Source organism: Mixophyes fleayi, chromosome 10 (assembly GCF_038048845.1).
Source record: "Mixophyes fleayi isolate aMixFle1 chromosome 10, aMixFle1.hap1, whole genome shotgun sequence".
In the NCBI taxonomy this organism is placed as follows: Eukaryota; Metazoa; Chordata; class Amphibia; order Anura; family Limnodynastidae; genus Mixophyes; species Mixophyes fleayi.
The window spans coordinates 36,785,305-36,804,355 of NC_134411.1; the positions used below are offsets into that span (position 1 = coordinate 36,785,305).

Here is a 19,051-nt window from a genome sequence, read left to right on the forward strand (position 1 = left end):
CAGAGCCTAAAGCTGACCAGTGTATACTGACACTTTGTGGGTATACGTGGAGGGGAGAGAGAAGGGGCATCCTATTAATTCTTTGAGTGCTGGCTTGTATGATACATATTGTAGCAGATAGAAATATGTATATAAACACACACACAGTGGAGGGCACTGTAGGTATAGCGCAAGAAGGACACCAACCGATAACCTACATTACTGCTGATATTTAGAAAATAATCATTAAAACAGTTTATTATTGGAGACTGGAGGTTGTTTTTTTTTAGTGAGGCTAAACCAGAAGCCTCTTTTGGAAACAGCAAGGGGTGTAAGTCATACAAAGCAGATCTGGAGTGGAGCAGTCAGTGATGGGGCTGTCACTCAGCAAGATAATGGTGTCTAAATAACCAAGCGCATTACACCAGCTGGAGTAAGCTCGATGCCTGTCACACTGTGCACCAAGGTCTTCAATAGACAGGAAACCTCTGTTCTAAAATGCAAGTGACTGTTAGAGTGCTGGGACCCCAGGTATTGTGCAGGTGTAGAGCGCTCCCTCTTAGGAACGCAGCATTCAGTAGCCCCCGGCTGGGGGGAAGGGGGGGGGCACCAAGCAGAGAACACTGATTTGGACACAGATGTCCCCTCATAAACCATTTACAGACCCATGTGCAGCATTGATGAGCAAGACGGACAGTTGACAAATAAATGATATCACAGTCAGGTTGATGGCACCTGGGTGACAATGGATGTACAGACTTTCAGTATCGCTGTTGTCCTGAGTGCCAGATTGTGCCACGTTATATAGGCAGAGTGTGGGCAGCTTTCATTGCCAAGGAAACAAGAGCTGACAATCTAACAATGCAAAGTTTTTCTGCAACTGATGTCCAAGGTTTACATGTACTAATCCAGGTGGGGGCAAGAAGCAAAATCTGACCCCCTGTGGAGCCATGTATAGTGTACACCATTGGACCTACCCTGCACTTGCCATAACGCGTCTTACATGTGTACACAGGTGCTTTCCTGCAACCTACAGACAATGGGCAGGTACATAGCATCATGTACCAGAATATTTCTATCACATCCCGCCAGCGCGATGTACTCTGCAAAAGCGGTTGCACATCCAACCCAACAACAATGCAAACACCCTGCGAGGACCACACGCATCAAGCCCACTGATGTATCATGCAAACACCCTCAGCTGTACAGTGCAAGTAATGTACTCTCGTCTATACCATGCAAGCGCCCATCCTGCACACCCAGCTGCACCATGGTAAATACCCGACTGTACCATAATTAGTAATGATATCACTATATAGCCACATGTACAATGCAAGGATCAAATACAGCCATCTGTATGAGGCTCCTGCATACCCCGATACCCAGAGCAGATCCCTGACACCCCAGGATGCCTGTCCTCTGCCAGTCTTACCTGCTTCAGCAGTGAGCACACACGCCAAGAGAGCAAAAATCCCATCCATTTGTATTGTGTGCAGAAATGTCCCCGGACTGGAAAGCAAAACAAATAATCCTCACGCTGTTTGTTAGAGAATTAAAGTTGTAGATCTCCCTACAAGGCTGATGTGAGACTGATCCCTGCAAGCTGCTGAGCCTGAGATGTTGGAGCGTACCACTGGTGGAGGCAGGGGAGTCACAGAGCTAACTCCCAGTCCATTCCACTTTGTAGCACCTACCCAGATATAAGAGCATCCCCATCATAGCTTCACCCGACGTAACCAGCTATACAGCTGTCTCTGTAGGTGTCAGGCTGAGCAGAGAGAGCTTAGTGTGGTGGAGGTACCGGTTCCCCCCTGATGGGAGTTTTGGTTCAGACTCACAGCTGAAACTCTTGCTGATAGATCTAGAGACTGTGGCAGAAGGACAGATATCGGTAATTAGCACTATATGCACAGATATCATGGGTGTTCTGGCTGCAAAACTGGACCTGTGACTGCGTCACTTGCTGCAATCATTGCGTCAAACGTGCAAAATCAATCGTTTTGTGACCATGACAGGTGTCTTTTACCAAAACTTGCAAATAATGAGTTAATTAGTGTGCAACAGCTTTCTTCCAAAATCAAAGCGTCTGTAACGCACACTGTCCTCTGCTGCAATTTGGCATTTATTTTGGATTGCTTTTAGCCAGCAAAAACGTTATATACAGTGTCAATGAAGAGGGCATACATGGTCATGTTTTAATGCACGGTCACAGGGGCATTGGAGCTATATTTTTGGAGAAGCTAAGGTGTGGCTACACTTGGCAGGTTATTGACTAGCATAGTGCACGAACCCCCAACATTCATGCTGCAATTAATTTTAATCAATCTAGTGCCACCTAGACAAGGAGAGCCATTGTCAGCCTAGTTGCTATGGGTTACTGTGAATTAGCATTTCTCTAATAAATCGTGTTTTAGATACAATACTGCACATGTTTCTTAATTTACATACAGAGGACAGAAAGAGTAAAGAGTTTAACCCTTTAAAGGGGGAAAAAAGGTCTCCTTTCCAAAATTTCTCCTGTGTCAAATATGCCACATGGGACCTCTGATAGTTGGGGCCAACCAGTGTGTCCCCAAGCCTGGGGCCACACTGCAGACACTAATTTGCAAAACCTGAATTAAAAGACCGCTTAGCGCCAATATTGAAATATGGGGCTAGGAAAGATGAAGGTAAAATATATTGTTCACGTTAACTCTGTTACAAAGTGAAGTTTTACCTCCTCATTGCATTGAGGCCTCCAGGAATCCTTTCTGTATATTTAGGACAAACGTGTATTTCTGCAAAGTAAGTATAAAAAACTGTCAGTCATTCACTGTCTGCCATCTCTGTTACAGAGGCTCCTCCCTCCTAACATGACAACCTGCTGCAGAGGAGAGAGCACAATGTACGTATTTACATACATATTCTCTCATATATGTCAAGTTGTTTTATATTATCTTTAAAGCTTACTTGGATAGTTTGTATTAAGTATGCATAAACCACCTGTCTCTTTTTAATGTATGATAAGGAACCACAAGTACATGAAAATTAATACAGCCAGTTTTTCATTTGAATGGCATATCACCAAGATTTCCATTTGTAAAACAAATAGACGTGGTCTGCACAGATAAGGGGCGGGGGCAGTTTTGTCTCCTTTGTTTATTAAGCGATGGGGAGATATGAGTAGAATTCAGTCCTTTGTATGTTAATCTGGACATGCATATGCTGACTAGTTGTAATTCATTTAGTTCCAGTCAGGGGGTCGTATACGGTTGGAAATTTGATACGAGTTTATAAAAATGGCCAAAAGACAATTCAAAGTGAGGATTTATAAGCAATGGATTATGAAGAGACCATTAATGTCAGAAATCACCTATACATAGTGGAGGGACATATTTCTTGGGTTGAACTAATAGTCGAGAGAATGCAAAACAATCAAATCAGATTTGTGCCTTGTGCCTCAGTGATGTCACAGGTTCATAGGGAATTTCCAGGCGGCTTTTGCATGAATATTATTTTGCCCCACAAACTGTTATTGATCAACCTGCCAGATCCTGCAGGACAGGGCTTTGATGATGAGATTCGATAGAAATTCGTGGTACCATGGCCCCGGTCAGGCTGCGCAGTGATGTGAAGTTCATCCCTCGGTCCAAAAAGAATTCAAGTATGTTCCCAAGACCGGTTGCCAGAAACTCCACATCTTCCTCGTTAAACCATGTTTACATGTTTACTGCCAGATACCACAATTCCCAGATACCTCGTCCACCTTCAGAATCCTCTGTTACTATACAGAAAATTACTAAAATCTTATATGGGTAACTGTCAGCGTCTACGTTGTTGTATTTGAGTCACTTATAACACACAAACCAGAGCAAATGGCAATTGTATGTCTTCTAAAAAGTAACGTGGAATGGAACTAGTTTAGTTCTGATGACGAGCTGACGTTTAGTATAGAATGCAGAGAACATTCTGATGATGAGTGTGCAATTCAGAGCCCAGTTTGGTGATCCCCATACAATGCAGAGCTCCTGTTAAATATTCGATATATAATGCCCATTCTGAGGGCTGGCATGTTTACATCATTACGACTGGACACAAATGTATATACCCCCATCAGGAGGTTTCTGGTCCTGACCCCTCCCACTGATAGTACTTAATTCATTAGTGTGGCCGCTATATTATATGAAGTCCCTACCATATAGTCATATTACTTAATCGATTTGTCCATTAGAACTGAGGCAGGAAAACAAAATCCCATTTGAACTTCAAGGAGAAAACAACTGTTTGTATTTGATTATATCTGTATTTCCCAAATCCAGTCCTCCAGTGCAGGTTTTCCCTCTCTGCTTGCTGGAGCACAGGTGCATTCATTACTGACTGATAGAATGTAACATCCACAGGTGGTGTAATTATCACTGGTGACCTGGAAACCTGCACTGTCTGAGCTTCCTGAGGACTGGATTCGGGAAACATGATTTATATGGTAAATGCGACTTTCACATTTATTAATAACACTGTCCAGACACTATTCTTTCATGTGTATATAACACTTATATTATTATATTGCGTACAGATAGGGTAATATATGTGTCTTTCACTTTTACTGCTACCACTTTCACCGTGGTGGTCATATTTACGGTCCTTATAAGACCAACACTTACTTTAATGACAAAAAATGTCCGAAGGTGACTTGGGCGTCATTTAAAAGGGCGAATGCCACTTTTAAAGCGGCAATGCAGACTCATCCAAGGTAAGTGATATGGTGGTAGGTTTAGAGTTAGGGTTAGGGATTGGATTAGTGATCAGGTTAGAGTTGGGCGTCGGGTTAGGGATCGGCAGCCACCATTGCCGCTTTAAAACGATTCATATGGCCATTTTAAAGGACGTAAAACCGCTGTGCCGTCATTACCTGTGTTCGGGATTTTGTACAACACTGTCAGACAGTTCAGTTGTCATTATTCAGGTCAGTCGGCTTTTCTTTAATGTCCCCCAAGTCACCTTCGGTCATTAAAGTAAGTGTCCGTCTTATAACGATCGATAATTCGTATCCAACCCCACTATCAAGCCACATATCTACACTATCGCTAGACCTGTATGTTGAGGTGATTATGGCACAAAGTATGTACAGTGACAGGAAACTGAACAACTGAGCTTACACTCTAAGAGGTGCCGGGGACCCTCGATACGTAAGGTTACGGAATTACAATTGTAGCTGTTGGTGGGGTAAGTGTTGGCGTTATCAGCCGGTGACCACCAGGTACGTTTATAACGAGGAGAGACCTGAATAAATACATTAGTGTTAATGGTTCTCCACAATGATTTACACTGAGGATCACTGCGTTGAGTGTTCACAGCACTCTTAGGGCTAGATTTACTAAGCTGCGTGTTTGAAAAAGTGGGGATGTTGCCTATAGCAACCAATCAGATTCTAGCTGTCATTTTGTAGAAGGTACTAAATAAAAGAAAGCTAGAATCTGATTGGTTGCTATAGGCAGCATCCCCACATTTTCAAACCCACACCTTAGTAAATCTAGCCCTTAGACTTGGAATTGCTGAACTAGTTGGTTCCATTAGGACCAGCAACGTTCCCTGGGTACTGACACCGGGAATCGCTGCATCCTGCCATGGATTTGTAGAAAGCCACTTAGACCTGAGTCAGCAGTTTCTCGAAACAATATTCCCTATTTTTTATTTATTTTTTCTGCTACAACCTGGATCCAGCTCTATTCTATATGGACACTTATTAGGTTCACTGGGTACAGACAATGCGAATCAAATTACATTGTGTCCCATGAGAGGTGCGGGAATATACATGTAGTGAAATGGCATCGTCGCAGCTTGTTGTATAAATCTCCCGTCAGATAAAGTCTTTCCGCCATAAAAGGTAAGTTTGCCATCGTAAAGATATGACCGCCTACAAGGGAATGAGTTTTTATACGACGGAGCTTATCGCCCTATCACAAAGCCTCTCACAGGAGACCCACAAATGAAAATATCTCATCGCTGTCAGAATCCACAGATAAAGACAGGGATATTGTGCTAAATGTTGGTGTCTTATCTACAAAAGGTTTGAGTACAGAGTAATTGCACATAGCATACAATCGTACTATCCTTCAACACAACTCTGGGGCAGTCGTCTATTTAATGAGGCATTTAAAACACTGGCTGTACCCCCCTTCCCCGGCATCTACACACAGGAGGAATCATTGTTAAGACTAAAGTGTTTATTTACCTGACTCTGCAATTCCAGTTCAACTTCTGGTCTTCGGCTGTGCAAACAGATTCTGACGATAAGGAGTTAAAAAATTTCATTTTTTTTTTTAACCCTGCAGCTTCCAATGGCAGATGCAATATATTACTGTGTACAGAAGGCCCCCTGGTGGTGAATGGATTGCAGGACGACTTGGTGCATTAGTTGCAGAGGTGAGCAAAATGATTTTGACCATTGTAGGCGGTAGGAAGGGGTTTTAAAATGACAAATTATATTAAAAGATTATATTAGAACCAAACTGCAACTTTTTTTTTTTTCCTATTATCTCTATTTATCAGGGTAAAGAGGGAAACTCGTAGATCTGTAGTCAAGGTTACCTAAAGGGTCTGGGAATTGGGGTCCCATAGCCGACCGTGCAGAATAACATATGCACTTTATTTACAAAGTAAATGGAACGTCTTACTTTGGGCCCATACAAATAATGCAATTAGATACTTGACATTTTCTGCTGGAACAGAGTTGCAATAAGTTACAAATCCAATTTTGTGGCTAAATTCATAAGAAATAAGTGATTTCTGTCTGTGGGGCAGCACGGTGGCTCAGTGGTTAGCACTTCTGCCTCACAGCGCTGGGGTCATGAATTCAACTTCCACCCATGGTCTTATCTGTGTGGAGTTTGCATGTTCTCTCCGTGTTTGTGTGGGTTTCCTCCTGGTGCTCCAGTTTCCTCCCACACTCCAAAAACATACAGGTAGGTTAATTGACTGCTATCAAAATTGACCCTAGTATGTCTGTCTGTCTGTCTCTCTCTCTGTATGTTAGGGAATTTAGACTGTAAGCTCCAATGGGGCAGGTACTGATGTGTATGAGTTCTCTGTACAGCGTTGCGGAATTAGTGGCGCTATATAAATGATGATGATGATTTATGTACTCCAATTGGTACTAACTTAAAAATGATTGTCATTAAGTTTTATGCTACCTTCTGTTAGAGAATAAGTATATACTACAGTGTGTTTGGGATTTCAGCTGATACTATCAAATGAGTTTGAAAACAGAGGAGTTTGAGAGCTCAAACTACTTTACCTTCCCAGTTTACTACATAAGGATTTGGCATTCTGCCAGGACTTAGTTGTACTTTGTTGAAACAACGTTGCATCTCTCTGCAAGACAGTTAACCCTTTATGGCTACAGAGAATCTGAGGAGTTAAAAATGTTGTATTCCAACCTTAATAGAGGAGGAAAGGGAATGAAAATGTTTGTAAAACATCTTATTATCAGTGGAAAAATATTTATCAATAAAAATGAAGTTTGTGTCTCTTTTGGCCAGTAAATTAATAATAATAATAATATTTTTTATTTTTTTATTATTATTATTATATCTTGACAATATTTGAGCACCATGAGGATAGAACAACTCTTCGTCTCCACATACCGCAAGTGTGCCCTCTATTGTCCATTTCACCTAATTACACGTCACACTGGCAATTCTTTCACCTTTTATACTTAAATCAACTTTTTAGACTTTGGTCATAAATTCCAGATTTTTAAAAGGGCAGAGAGCGGCACCTAATATTAAGCTAAATAAAGATAATTACCTCTTGCATTGATGGTATAACAAGCACCCTACTATAAAAATCATTAAGCTCACACCAGACCCTTTTCACAGCCAGAGAAAATCTATTAAATAGTCCCAAAAATGCAATAGAGAGGTAAAACGTGTCACGGGAGAGTAGAGCGTACAGTACTGCAAAATAGTGGGTGCTGCGTTGATAAATTGAGGTTATAGTTTAACTGTGGATATTGAAAATGTTTAAGGATTTGTGAGCATCTTGATTTAGATTTAGACATAAGTGCATTTGTGTGACGTAATTATTCATGTTATGCAAATTTGTCCTCTGCACCTATACCCAATTTAACAAGTAATGTGAGCTCCGTGTTTTTAACACCTGTGGCCCATTGCACTTTGAGAGGTAGTACAGTGCAAGTGCAGTACATAATGGGACTGGGAGATGCAGGTTTACCCCACCCCTCTGAGCATTGCACTTTTTCATTGCACATTGCTACAGTTGTATATGAAACATGTGTTTTGCAGGCATATTGTGTCTGTGTGTGTGTGTGTGACCACACAAAGTAGGTGCAAGTTCTACGCTTTCGTTGTGAATACTTACTTGCTGGTCTCTTATATATGTATTTAGAGGAGATTCGTACAAGCGTAACGCAGTTCTAAATGTGGGCAGACATATTTAATTTGCCTCTGTACATATTTGCTCAGGTTCAAGATTGCAAACCAACGTGTAACTCTAAATTGCCCCCAAAGCCTTGTCTATATTGCAGCATACAGAACAAGAGAATGGGCACTGGAGATTTGTCTATGCGTTAGGAATACACAACTGATCACATCTCACGGCTGACACCCTGCAGCAGACTAACCGTGTCAATAAATCTGATTAGATGACTGTCTTTGCTGGTCCAATCAGCTCTAATAACACACTGCACTCTATTTAATTCATGTTCCTGTAATGTGTAAGCCCTGGTTTTGCGTATATAAATATAAATATATATATATATATATAATTTTTTTTACTTTGACCTCGTTCCCGTCCATTCTTCCAGCTTTGGCTTGTTGGTCTGAAGGAGAACCAGGTAGGAAGGAGCTGTGTGAGTTGTGGCTGTTGGCCCCCCAGTCAGAATTAATTTCCCCCTCATTTGTAGGTTTGCCTTATTGAGAGAGAGAGAAGCCGTTTCTGACACCTCGCATCTGACTAAGGTCATCTATAGAGATAAGGACAGCGCGGATTAAATGTTATCAGTAGAGGAGAGAAGAGCAGGTCTCCAAGACAACAGATTAATTCCATATTTAGCCGTAATTTCATTACTGTGTTCACATCGCAGAGCTGGTGAATCTCCGAACCAGAAACTGTGATCTTGGGCTGGACCTTCAGCGGAAGAGGGCAGGTGATCATCTCCAACGTAACGGAGGCCGATAAGACCGCGATGTAGCTGTCACAATGTTGTGCAATTTACAGAGAGCTTTATACCAGGGTGTAATATGGTATTACCTTGTTATACAATAAAATTGCATTTCAGCAATAACTGTAGGGCAATACCTCTTATACATTTGATATGCAATAAAAATTAATTAATTTTTTTTTTTTTTTTGGGGGGGGGGGGGGGGGGGGGGAGTCACATTTGAACAGCCTTGTCCTTAAATGTCCTCACTGATTGCAGAGAACTCGTTAGTGTTAGACTATGAGAGAAATCGCTCCAGGCGTAGCAAGTGCAAATTAAATAACTAATAAATATATATATTGTCATGTGGTGTATCATTACATCCTTCCTCAGAACTCTATTAGCAGAAAGTATTAGAGGAAACCATTAACATAATTCTACTCGTAATGTGCCTATTTTTGATGTACATCAAGTATACCGTGTGTTTTATATTTAACATGTAAAATGCGATGGCCATGTCTACTGAAGACTACATGTCACCGTGGAGCTTTACTGCTGCTGAGAAATTGACCTTTAACATTTGCAGTGACATTAAAACTCTATAATAATTGGGGGGGGGGGGGGGACCATGCATTGCTGGTAAAGGGTTCACCCTAGGCTAATACACTTGTAGCGCCCCCTTGTTTTCCATTACAGGCTAAATGTGAAAACAACATTGTCCTTATTTTAAAATCTGGCGTCTTTCACCCCACCCCCCACCCCCCCACCAATGTTTATGTCCTCGCATTTTCGAAACTCTGCTCCGCTAGGCTTTTTAAACTGATCCCGGTAATCTTTGTCATAGAACTATATAACAGAACGGAGGCGTGACAGAGCACAACTGAGGGTGAAGCGGGAGGCGGGGCGTCATACCTGCACTGTCACCATCCTTCTCTCTCCTACTCGCTTACCCTCCAGCGCCCGCTCGAGGATGGCGCATTATCTTCATCCTCCACCATGGGAATACGTCAAGATTAAAACTCTACTACATTTCTTTCTTTTATGTTTTCTTTTTACTGTGGAGAACTATTTTCTTAAATTTTTAAAATTTGGTTTATACTTCTCCCTGTCACAATTTTGCATCCCCTAAAAGCCTTGAGCCCTAGACTAGAGCCTAGTCCGGCTATTGGATAACCAGGCCCTGCTTGGCCCTCTAGCAAATTTTTTTGATGCCACTTGGCAGTGCCACTCCAGACTCTGCTCTCTACCCCTGGTAATAATGTAATGTCATCATTAGAGCTATCCAGGCACTGGTGCCCGGAAGGTGAAGGGGGTCCTCGAGTGATAGCCCAGCATTTATTATAAGTAGGGATGCTCAGGCTTGGTTCCCCGAGAACCGATCATACCTGAACTTAGCAGATCCGACTTGGCTCGTGAGCCGGCTTGGTACTTTTGCGCGCCCTTGGATTTGAAAACGCGGCAAAACCTCATTGTTACGTCGGATCTCAGATCTCTCGAGTTTTGGAGTCCTTTTTAAGATCCAACTTATTGGTGGGAGGGAAGGTGGTCCTAAGGACAATTCCATCTTAGGAGGGAGGGTGGTCCTAAGCACAATTCCATCTTCCACCATTTTTCTTTTCTGCCACTGCTGTGTGCCAATGTGTCCTAGATGTGCTAGGAACTGCCGTGTATTTGTGTCATTGCTCTGTCGCTTACCATCTGTGAGGTGGTCAAAATTGGCTGCAAATGACTTGAAATTTGTGTTATTGAGGTTAATAATAATGTAGGAACAAAAAAAGAGCAAAATTATGTGATTTTAGCATATTTTAGGATTTTTTCTAAAAAAATACAAAACCAAAATAAAAACACACAAGGGCGGTTTTGCCAAAACCAAAACCAAAACACAAAGCTAATTTAGATCCAAAACCGGTTCACGGGTGTCTGTGAGCATCTCTAGTTATAAGAGCAGAGGTACCTTTTTTTAATTTTCTACTTTTGCTCAACTCCTGCCATATAAATGTTCACACATTTTTTTAGTAACTCCGCCCACTTTCACTCAGCCCTCCTACATTCTACCAGACATGCCCACTATGCAAATAGCTGCGTCCACACTGGGTGTGGCTAGTGTTAATGTCACCAGGGTTAGAGGGGAAAGCAAATAATGTGTGAATCCTGTTTTTATTTCCCAATTATCATAATGCTAATCAGCTCTTCATTAAAGCAATAGGATTTACATAATTAGTCCATAAAACCTCTGGGCTTAATTTCGTCTCACATTTCAAGTCTGGCAGTTTCATCGTGACATTACACATGTTTGTCAAACATTTACCTACTTTGCACATAGAAATCACAAAAATGACTTCAGGTTCCAACGTGCGACAATGTTGCTTAACCACAAACTGGAATGTGACGAGCGAACCCACAGAAGCGATAATTTATTTCTAGACTGATTTTTGCTACAGCAAAGAGAAAATATAGTGTATACAAAGTCTTGCATGCGTATTTGCGAGTGGTCCTGATTTTTCCTGACACCGTCCAGATTTTCTGTGGCTGATATGAGACTGGTTTGAATGGTCTTTATTTAGACGGATGGGGTTAGGTGTAACGATGACATTTATACCTATGATGTTACTTTATTGCTGTGTTGATACAGCACTATCTGTAAATATAATTTTTGCATAGATTGCTTTCATTCAGACAGCGTTACATCATTTTTGCCTTTATACACAATTAACATATTAGGCAATGCATGCTGGGATTTGTAGTTCCAGCAGTCATAAACCCCCTACCTATTTGTGGTGTACAATAAGATGAGTATTGTTCTAGAGCAGAAATTCATGTATTTTGACGCAAGTGAGGATAAGTTCTATCTATAAAGCATTTAGTGTATTTACTGAACAACGCACTCCTCATTTTTTTGCGTTGGGTAATGCTCTGATTTGCTGACTACGGAAAATGATGGGATAACGAGAATGTATTTCCTGCTGAAGAGCTGTATTGTGTTTAAGCATGGGACTATGCGACTTTTCTAAGTAAACATGTAAATTACAGTGTTCAATTATTGAAGACCGCTGCTAAACACATATAGAGTGAAAATCTATGCATTACTGTGCTAAATTATACCCCGAATAACTGAAGTGTTTATTAATCCTTCCCTGCTGATGTTTGAGACAAAAGGAGCAGTGTAGGTTGTTACAGATACAATGCATTGTATTATCTGTGCATCAGTACAGTGCATCTGTGAATGCGGTGCTCCTTGGTGCTCCACGTGTGCTGTTCAACTATTGCAACGTTGCAGTTTGTCTCAGATAAATTTCCCCATCTAAGTTAATCCAATATCCTATCTGCCCTATCCTTTTTGAAAACAACTGATCTTTTTTAAAGCTATTTTAGGAGGGTGGAGCTTCTCTATGTTCTATCACCACAATAGCCCTTGGCAGGCAACAGCAATCACCAGAGCTGGATTAAGGCTCTAGGGGGCCCAGGGCACTTAAGCCGGGGGGGCCCCTATGATGTTATATGGTTATCATTTTAGACAAATACACAGGCAATACTGTGTGCACTACTGTTAGAAGCACACAGCTCTGCCTTCACGAGCAGTACGATGTAAAGCGGGACATACCTCCCAACTGTCCTTGCACTTAGTCAGGACAAAATCCTGACTAAGTGAGACAGTCACCCAAATTCGGGACTGCCCCACCAGATTCAGGACAGTTGGCAAATTGTCCTGCTCTCTCCTACCTGTTGTTACTTTCACAACCTGTGGCTGCTGTGTCTTTAGTTGCTGCTTGTCTGAATCGTGGAATGTTGGGGGCTTTATTTGGAAAAAAAATATATACATTAAATTTAGAAACCTTCAACCACCTCCAGCGTTAAAATCAATAGCACCCACATTTAATAATGAGGCTCCAACATTAAAATATATTACAGCATTAGTATAAATAGATATTTTCTCTCCAACCAGCCCTGACATTAAATAGCATACACACAATTAATTAGACCTTTTTCACTCCACCCAGCCCCAGCATTAAATTAATAGTACTCCCAATTAATAAAGTAACCTATTTCCTTCCCTCCAAACAGCCCCAGCAATAAATTAATAACATTTATGTTTAATAAATATAACCCATCCCCAGCATTAAATAATTCCTATTCACATTTAATAAATAGCCCTCCTTCTCCCCAAACTTAGTCCCCACCCACAGTCCACCATTAAATTAAAAGGTCACCTCTCGTTACATTAAGAAACCCCCCCTTCCCTCATCACTTTAAAGCAGGCCTGTCCAACCTGCGGCCCTCCATGTGTTGTGAAACTACGAGCCCAACATGCTTTGCCAGTAGACAACCTGTTGATAGCTGGAAGGGAATGCTGGGACTTGTAGTTTCACAAACATCTGGAGGACCACAGGTTGGACAGGCCTGCTTTAAAGCAACCCCTTCTTCCCTCATTACAGTAAGACAAATCCCCTCACTTCATTATATTAATACAAATCCAACACCCCTCTTATTACATTTAGAAAATACCCCCCCCCCTCTCACACACTGACCTGCATCCAGCAGAGCTGTGTAGGAGCCTCCTCTGTCTCGCATGGGACGGCAACCGGTCATGTGGTGTGTCCCATGTGACTTGTCAGAGGAAGGCAAACACACATAAGGTAAGAAAGGGAGGGGGGACGGATCAGCTGCAGGTCTTTTGTTGTTTTTTTTTTTTGTTTCTTTTTAATAGTAAAAAACTCAAGCATCGATCGGGGGGCCCCTGAGAGAGGGGGGCCCGGGGCATGTGCCCCCCCTTAATCCGGCTCTGGGCCATCACTACTGTGAGCTGTTTACTTTGTTGCCACATTTGGTTTGATAAAATCCAACACCAGCAGCTGCCTAGTGAGAATTCAATAGTCGGTGAAAATACCAGGATGTGGGAGGAGCTGCAGTTATCTATTATGGAGTGTGGAGGGTGATACAATGTATTTTAGGTTCACGGTTCATATTTTAAATGATCAACTTAGATTTCACACCATGTAATCTTACTTCAGATGCGATTTCTGTAAACGTTTCACCAACAACTGAAAGTCCCGATGACCATGCAGATTCATGTGCACACAGCTACACGATTTACCGTCAGATCTGTGATCTTCATCTCTCATAACCATCTGCTGAAAAGATTGTGACTCTGTCATCTCTACAGATATCTGCCTACGCTGCTGGTGGTGAGTGCGTGCACACTGCCACATTTGCCCGACATCGCCAATCGTGATTTTTAGGAGGTTCAGAAAACCAAATCAACAGATGCAATGTGCTTTGGTGCGATGACACATGATTGTGGGAGCGTACACGCTTCTAACCTGCTCAAGTGGTCAATTATCGTGTTATCTGCATGATAATTGCATCAGTGTGTACCCAGCTTAAGTGGTCCATCCAAACTATGCATTCTAAATCACAGTTCTTAATTCTTACAAGATATTTACTTTGCAATAAATAAATGTTCATTCTGCACTAGATGGATTATTTGACCTGCTCTTGAGCCTTGGGATGTTGAAGTGTTTTTTGTCCAGGCCGGAATTTGCAGCGGTATAAATTTGCTGGTGTCAGGCTCTACATAGAAGACAGTCTCTGTTATGACATCTTTTATTACTAGCCACTCATCCTAGCATCGGTTTACAGTATGGAAGCTTTGCCGTCTCAATGGGGAAAGGTCTTCAAATATACATCAGTGACTTTTAATGTCAGCGGAGACGACGGCTGAATGAGAGCCGGTCTCTGTGAGCAGCTCAGATCATCTCTGAATCTGTTTGACAGAAGGGCCTCTGTGGAAGTGACAGTAACTGGCTATTGAAGTGGGTTTTATTATAACACTGCGCAGTTATCACATGACACTGAGTGGGCATTAATCCATTTCTATCTTTCCTCGAAAAATAAAAATTACAACCACTCTACCGGTTGCGGATAGCCTCTGAGTCCCCTAGGAGAGAGGCGATGCTTTTAGTTTACCCTCTCTGACAGACCAACAGCGTACGGCCCTGGCATTATTACTAATTTATAAATGCTTCTGAAGTTGATGTTGCTAGGTGACAGAAAGTACCAAATTATGAGTAAATGGACCGTGGCCTGCAAAGCATTCGGGGCACGCATTATATATAATAAGCCTCTCTCTATATATAAATAAAAGACAAACCTGTTCGAGAACACATATTTATAATGCATTACAGGGCAATTACTCGCTGGCAACTACACAAAGTAGTTAATCCCTCTACACAGTAAATTTCCGATCGCAGGGCTCCTGTCACCTAAACGCAGCGGATAATGCAGCCAATCAATGTACTAGCCTCACCCAGGCATTATGTATCTACAGCCCGGGGTTAGAAAATAAAATAGAGAATATTCTGTATCAGAGGCACGTTACTATGGAAATTGCTGTGCTAAATTTTTCTTAGCTCTAAAGTTAATGGATAATATTTAAAGCTGAGCTATTTCATGTATGACGTGAGCTACAAGTTTCTTTTACTGTATCTTAAAACTACTTTCTAACTTTTGGGGGATCATGGGGGTTTCCCCAGATTCCCCAGATTAAGTGACCCCATCCTATCCCAACAAGGGGATACAAATTGCGACTGGCCCCTGATTGGACCAAACTCTTCCAATCAGGACCTGTCTGGCATTCCTCCCCATGCAATGTGATCTTAAGGTGTCCTACAGCATTACATCAGCATAGAAGGTGAGCAAATTATGGGGGTCCCAGGATATTGCCCCTAATTGATGATCTTATCTGGCTCATGAGCCGTAGAAAGGTCATTGATTCAATTCTTTTACATAGTGGTAACTAATTTAATACAAATGGACAGTTAGAACTGCAAAAGGATCTTGTTGTCATTGGAAAAATGTTAACTACTTAATACCCTTGTCAGGAGAGAGCAGGCAAATTTAAGCCCAGGGGGCAAAACTCTACTCAGCAGCCTATTAGGAAAAATATACAGGTGACCCAGCCTAAGTTAGACCCCCTGACCCTGGTGCTCAAACCCAGCCCTAAGGAGCTCCCAACAGGTCATGTTTTCAGGATTTCTGTCTGTAGAAACAGGAAGGATAATTACTGACCCAGCATATAGGTAAACTCACCTGTGCATGATTAAAGAAATACTGAAAACATGGCCTGTTGGTAGCTGTAGGGCAGAGTTTGGGCACCTCTGACTTAATAGTTCTTATATAAAGCATTTAGACGTACATGTGATTCTAGTGGCTCAGTGGTTAGCACTTCTGGCTCACAGCACTGGGGTCATGAGTTCGATTCCCGACCATGGCCTTATCTGTGTGGAGTTTGTATGTTCTCCCCGTGTTTGCTTGGGTTTCCTCTGGGTGCTCTGGTTTCCTCCCACACTCCAAAAACATACTGGTGGGTTAATTGACTGCTATCAAAATTGACCCTAGTCTGTCTTTGTGTGTGTGTATGTTAGGGAATTTAGACTGTAGGCTCCAATGGGGCAGGGACTGATGTGAGTGAGTTCTCTGTACAGCGCTGTGGAATTAGTGGCGCTATATAAATAACTGATGATGAGAACCACTTTACTTGTGCCTCTCGTACTCCTACAGACTGGGCGCACAATGTTTCCCTTAGTTTTCAAAAACAGTTTGTTTTGGGTTTTCATCCAGACGTTTTTTCAATCCTTTTTCTTTTGCGAATGTTTCATTAATGATTGACAATGAAAACAAAAGTTCAGTAGTATGTCAGTCCTTTCTTCAGCTGCAGAAAGTATTACTAGGATTCTGCTACATCCATGAACTTCTCCATCGTTGCGACATTTTAAAATTACACCGGAAGGTCCCGAATGGTAAGCTCTTGTGCGCAGTTTTAGTTCCTGGTGGAAATAACTGAATACTGCGCAATAAAATGACGGGAAATCAGCGACGGGATTCAGTTGACCGTTACAATCTATTCGGTTTGACTACAGACAGACTTGGGTTACGATTACGTCACAGTTGGTGCGTTGCGCGAGGGGTTGCAGGGGCGGGAGAGGGGCACGGTGCCCAGCGTATATGTCAGACTTTTTTTGCCACCAGTAATTAAAAATGAACTGATGGTAAAACCATTTTATGTGGCTATAACTGAATTAAGGAATTGTTCAATCAAACGGATGAGAGAAGGGGGTTTTGACCTCAGGTCAAATGCAGCCAACTCTGCCCAAACTTACGCTTGTTTCCTAAAGCTCCTGGCAAAATAAACAATACACAGGATTTAGCAGCACACTAACAATCTGCAATATGCAGCCAACGGACATTTAGCTTTGACCTGTCTAATGAAGGTCAGATTAGTGAATGGGAACGTCTGATTGATTACTATTGGAAGGTCTGAGTTACAGTTGTACACTTAGCCTAGATCACCCATTGTGTGCATCTAATTATACAACAGATTCCCTGTCTGTCTTCATTCGTAACCTAAGAAAGTGTCTCTGCATATTGATGTCGGAGGCCGGAAACATAATGGGCACCAAAAAAAAAATGTAAACTCTCAATCTCACATTGGTTTCTATGGGTTACGGTGAATGTAATAATTATATACTCATTGATGTTATATAGACAAAATTATTCATCCTTAGACATCCTGGGCCTGATTCATTAAGGCTCGCAAAACCAACATAAAATTCCTTTTTGTTTTTTAAAACGTACATAAATCAGGTATACGCACGTCCGTATTCAAATAGGTGCGGACTGAAGATACGTCTGGTGATGAATACGGGTCTAGATCCGCTCTGCTCTAACAGACAATACACTGCAGGATACGGCCAATATCTATGTGGAATATAAAGTTCCATGGCAAAATTAATTTAAAGAAAAGTTGTGTTTTGGGGTTTTTGCTCTCCAAAACATTTATCATGTTATGGTCTACAGTGCATAAAATACATTGTTACAGTTGCTCCTGATACAAACACATGTTCTAGCTGTATACACAGCCGTCATGACTAGTAATCAGCACTTACACCAGACCTGTAGCTGGTGCAAGTGATACGACAAAAAACACGTACCTGAGAAATGCCCAAAGCTTGAATCAGACGCTGCTGCGTGCGCTCCAGCTTGGCACGTCCTTACTGTACACTGACTACGTGCATACGCCCAGTCACCTCCACGTTCTGTCCTTGATATCATAGGCTGTAGTAGGGTCCTTTGCGCTCGAAGATGAATTGGACGTTGCTGCGCTCTCTGGTGTATGATTCGGTTCTGGGAGTGCGCAGATAATTTTACGCAAAATACGTCACGTATCGGTATCTACGTTCCCTAATGAATCGGGACCCCTGTTTTCTAGCAATTACACACTTGCAAATTATATTGGGGTGATGTTAAGCAGAGAGAGCCAACATGTAGCTCTTTAGGTGTTGCAGAACTGTTGTGAAGCTGGGATATGTAGTGCTACAATGGTGGGAGAGACAGCAGTTCCCGTCCTCAGGCTTAAACTTTTATATAAAACATACTGGTAATAATGTACCATTTACTATAAAATATAAGGCTATTGGAAGTCGCTGAGGACCAAATAAAACAATCCGCAGTTATAATCCATCATGGAACACGTTCATGGTGAGTCATGTGACCTAAGGGACATCACTACTCTCCAATTATAAGTTATATTTTGCTACTTTCCGTATATATCGTGTACAGTTTATTCATCAGATATTAAGTCACTTGTGTACTGTAAAACTATTGCCCTATTAAATTGCTGCACTTGTAATTATCTTGCATAAACTATATATTTTAAGTCATCACTGTAGTCTAATGTAAGGTCTACCTGTGACTTTTAGTTCCACAGCTGCTGAATCATCACAGGTAGCCTAAATCAGCTCTAAAGCCCTCTATAAAACTATTAACGACCTTTATTAATAATGATTGGAGCCCCAGCGTGATTGTATGAGTAGATACACTTGTAATTATTGTTAGTCAATGACGCTTATTTCTTCTGTGCTGTATATTCTAATTTAC

At 41.7% G+C, this 19,051-nt stretch overlaps 1 protein-coding gene and 1 long non-coding RNA gene across 4 annotated transcripts in view; one reads left to right on the forward strand and one right to left on the reverse strand.

The window, feature by feature from the left end:
- Positions 1-1,706, reverse strand: part of NELL1 (neural EGFL like 1) — a 474,045-nt gene extending 472,339 nt beyond the window's left edge. The window contains exon 1 of one of the 3 annotated variants that reach the window (XM_075188423.1): positions 1,412-1,706. In XM_075188423.1, coding sequence (XP_075044524.1) covers positions 1,412-1,460 — 49 coding nt within the window. In that variant the 5' untranslated portion in view covers positions 1,461-1,706. The remainder of the gene's footprint in view (positions 1-1,411) is intronic. The other 2 variants (XM_075188424.1, XM_075188425.1) reach the window with 2 other exon arrangements.
- LOC142104005 (uncharacterized) overlaps positions 1-19,051 on the forward strand; it is a 62,500-nt gene that overhangs the window by 792 nt on the left and 42,657 nt on the right. Inside the window, exon 2 of the long non-coding RNA XR_012679485.1 lies at positions 6,291-6,381. This is a non-coding gene — a long non-coding RNA (uncharacterized LOC142104005). The remainder of the gene's footprint in view (positions 1-6,290; positions 6,382-19,051) is intronic.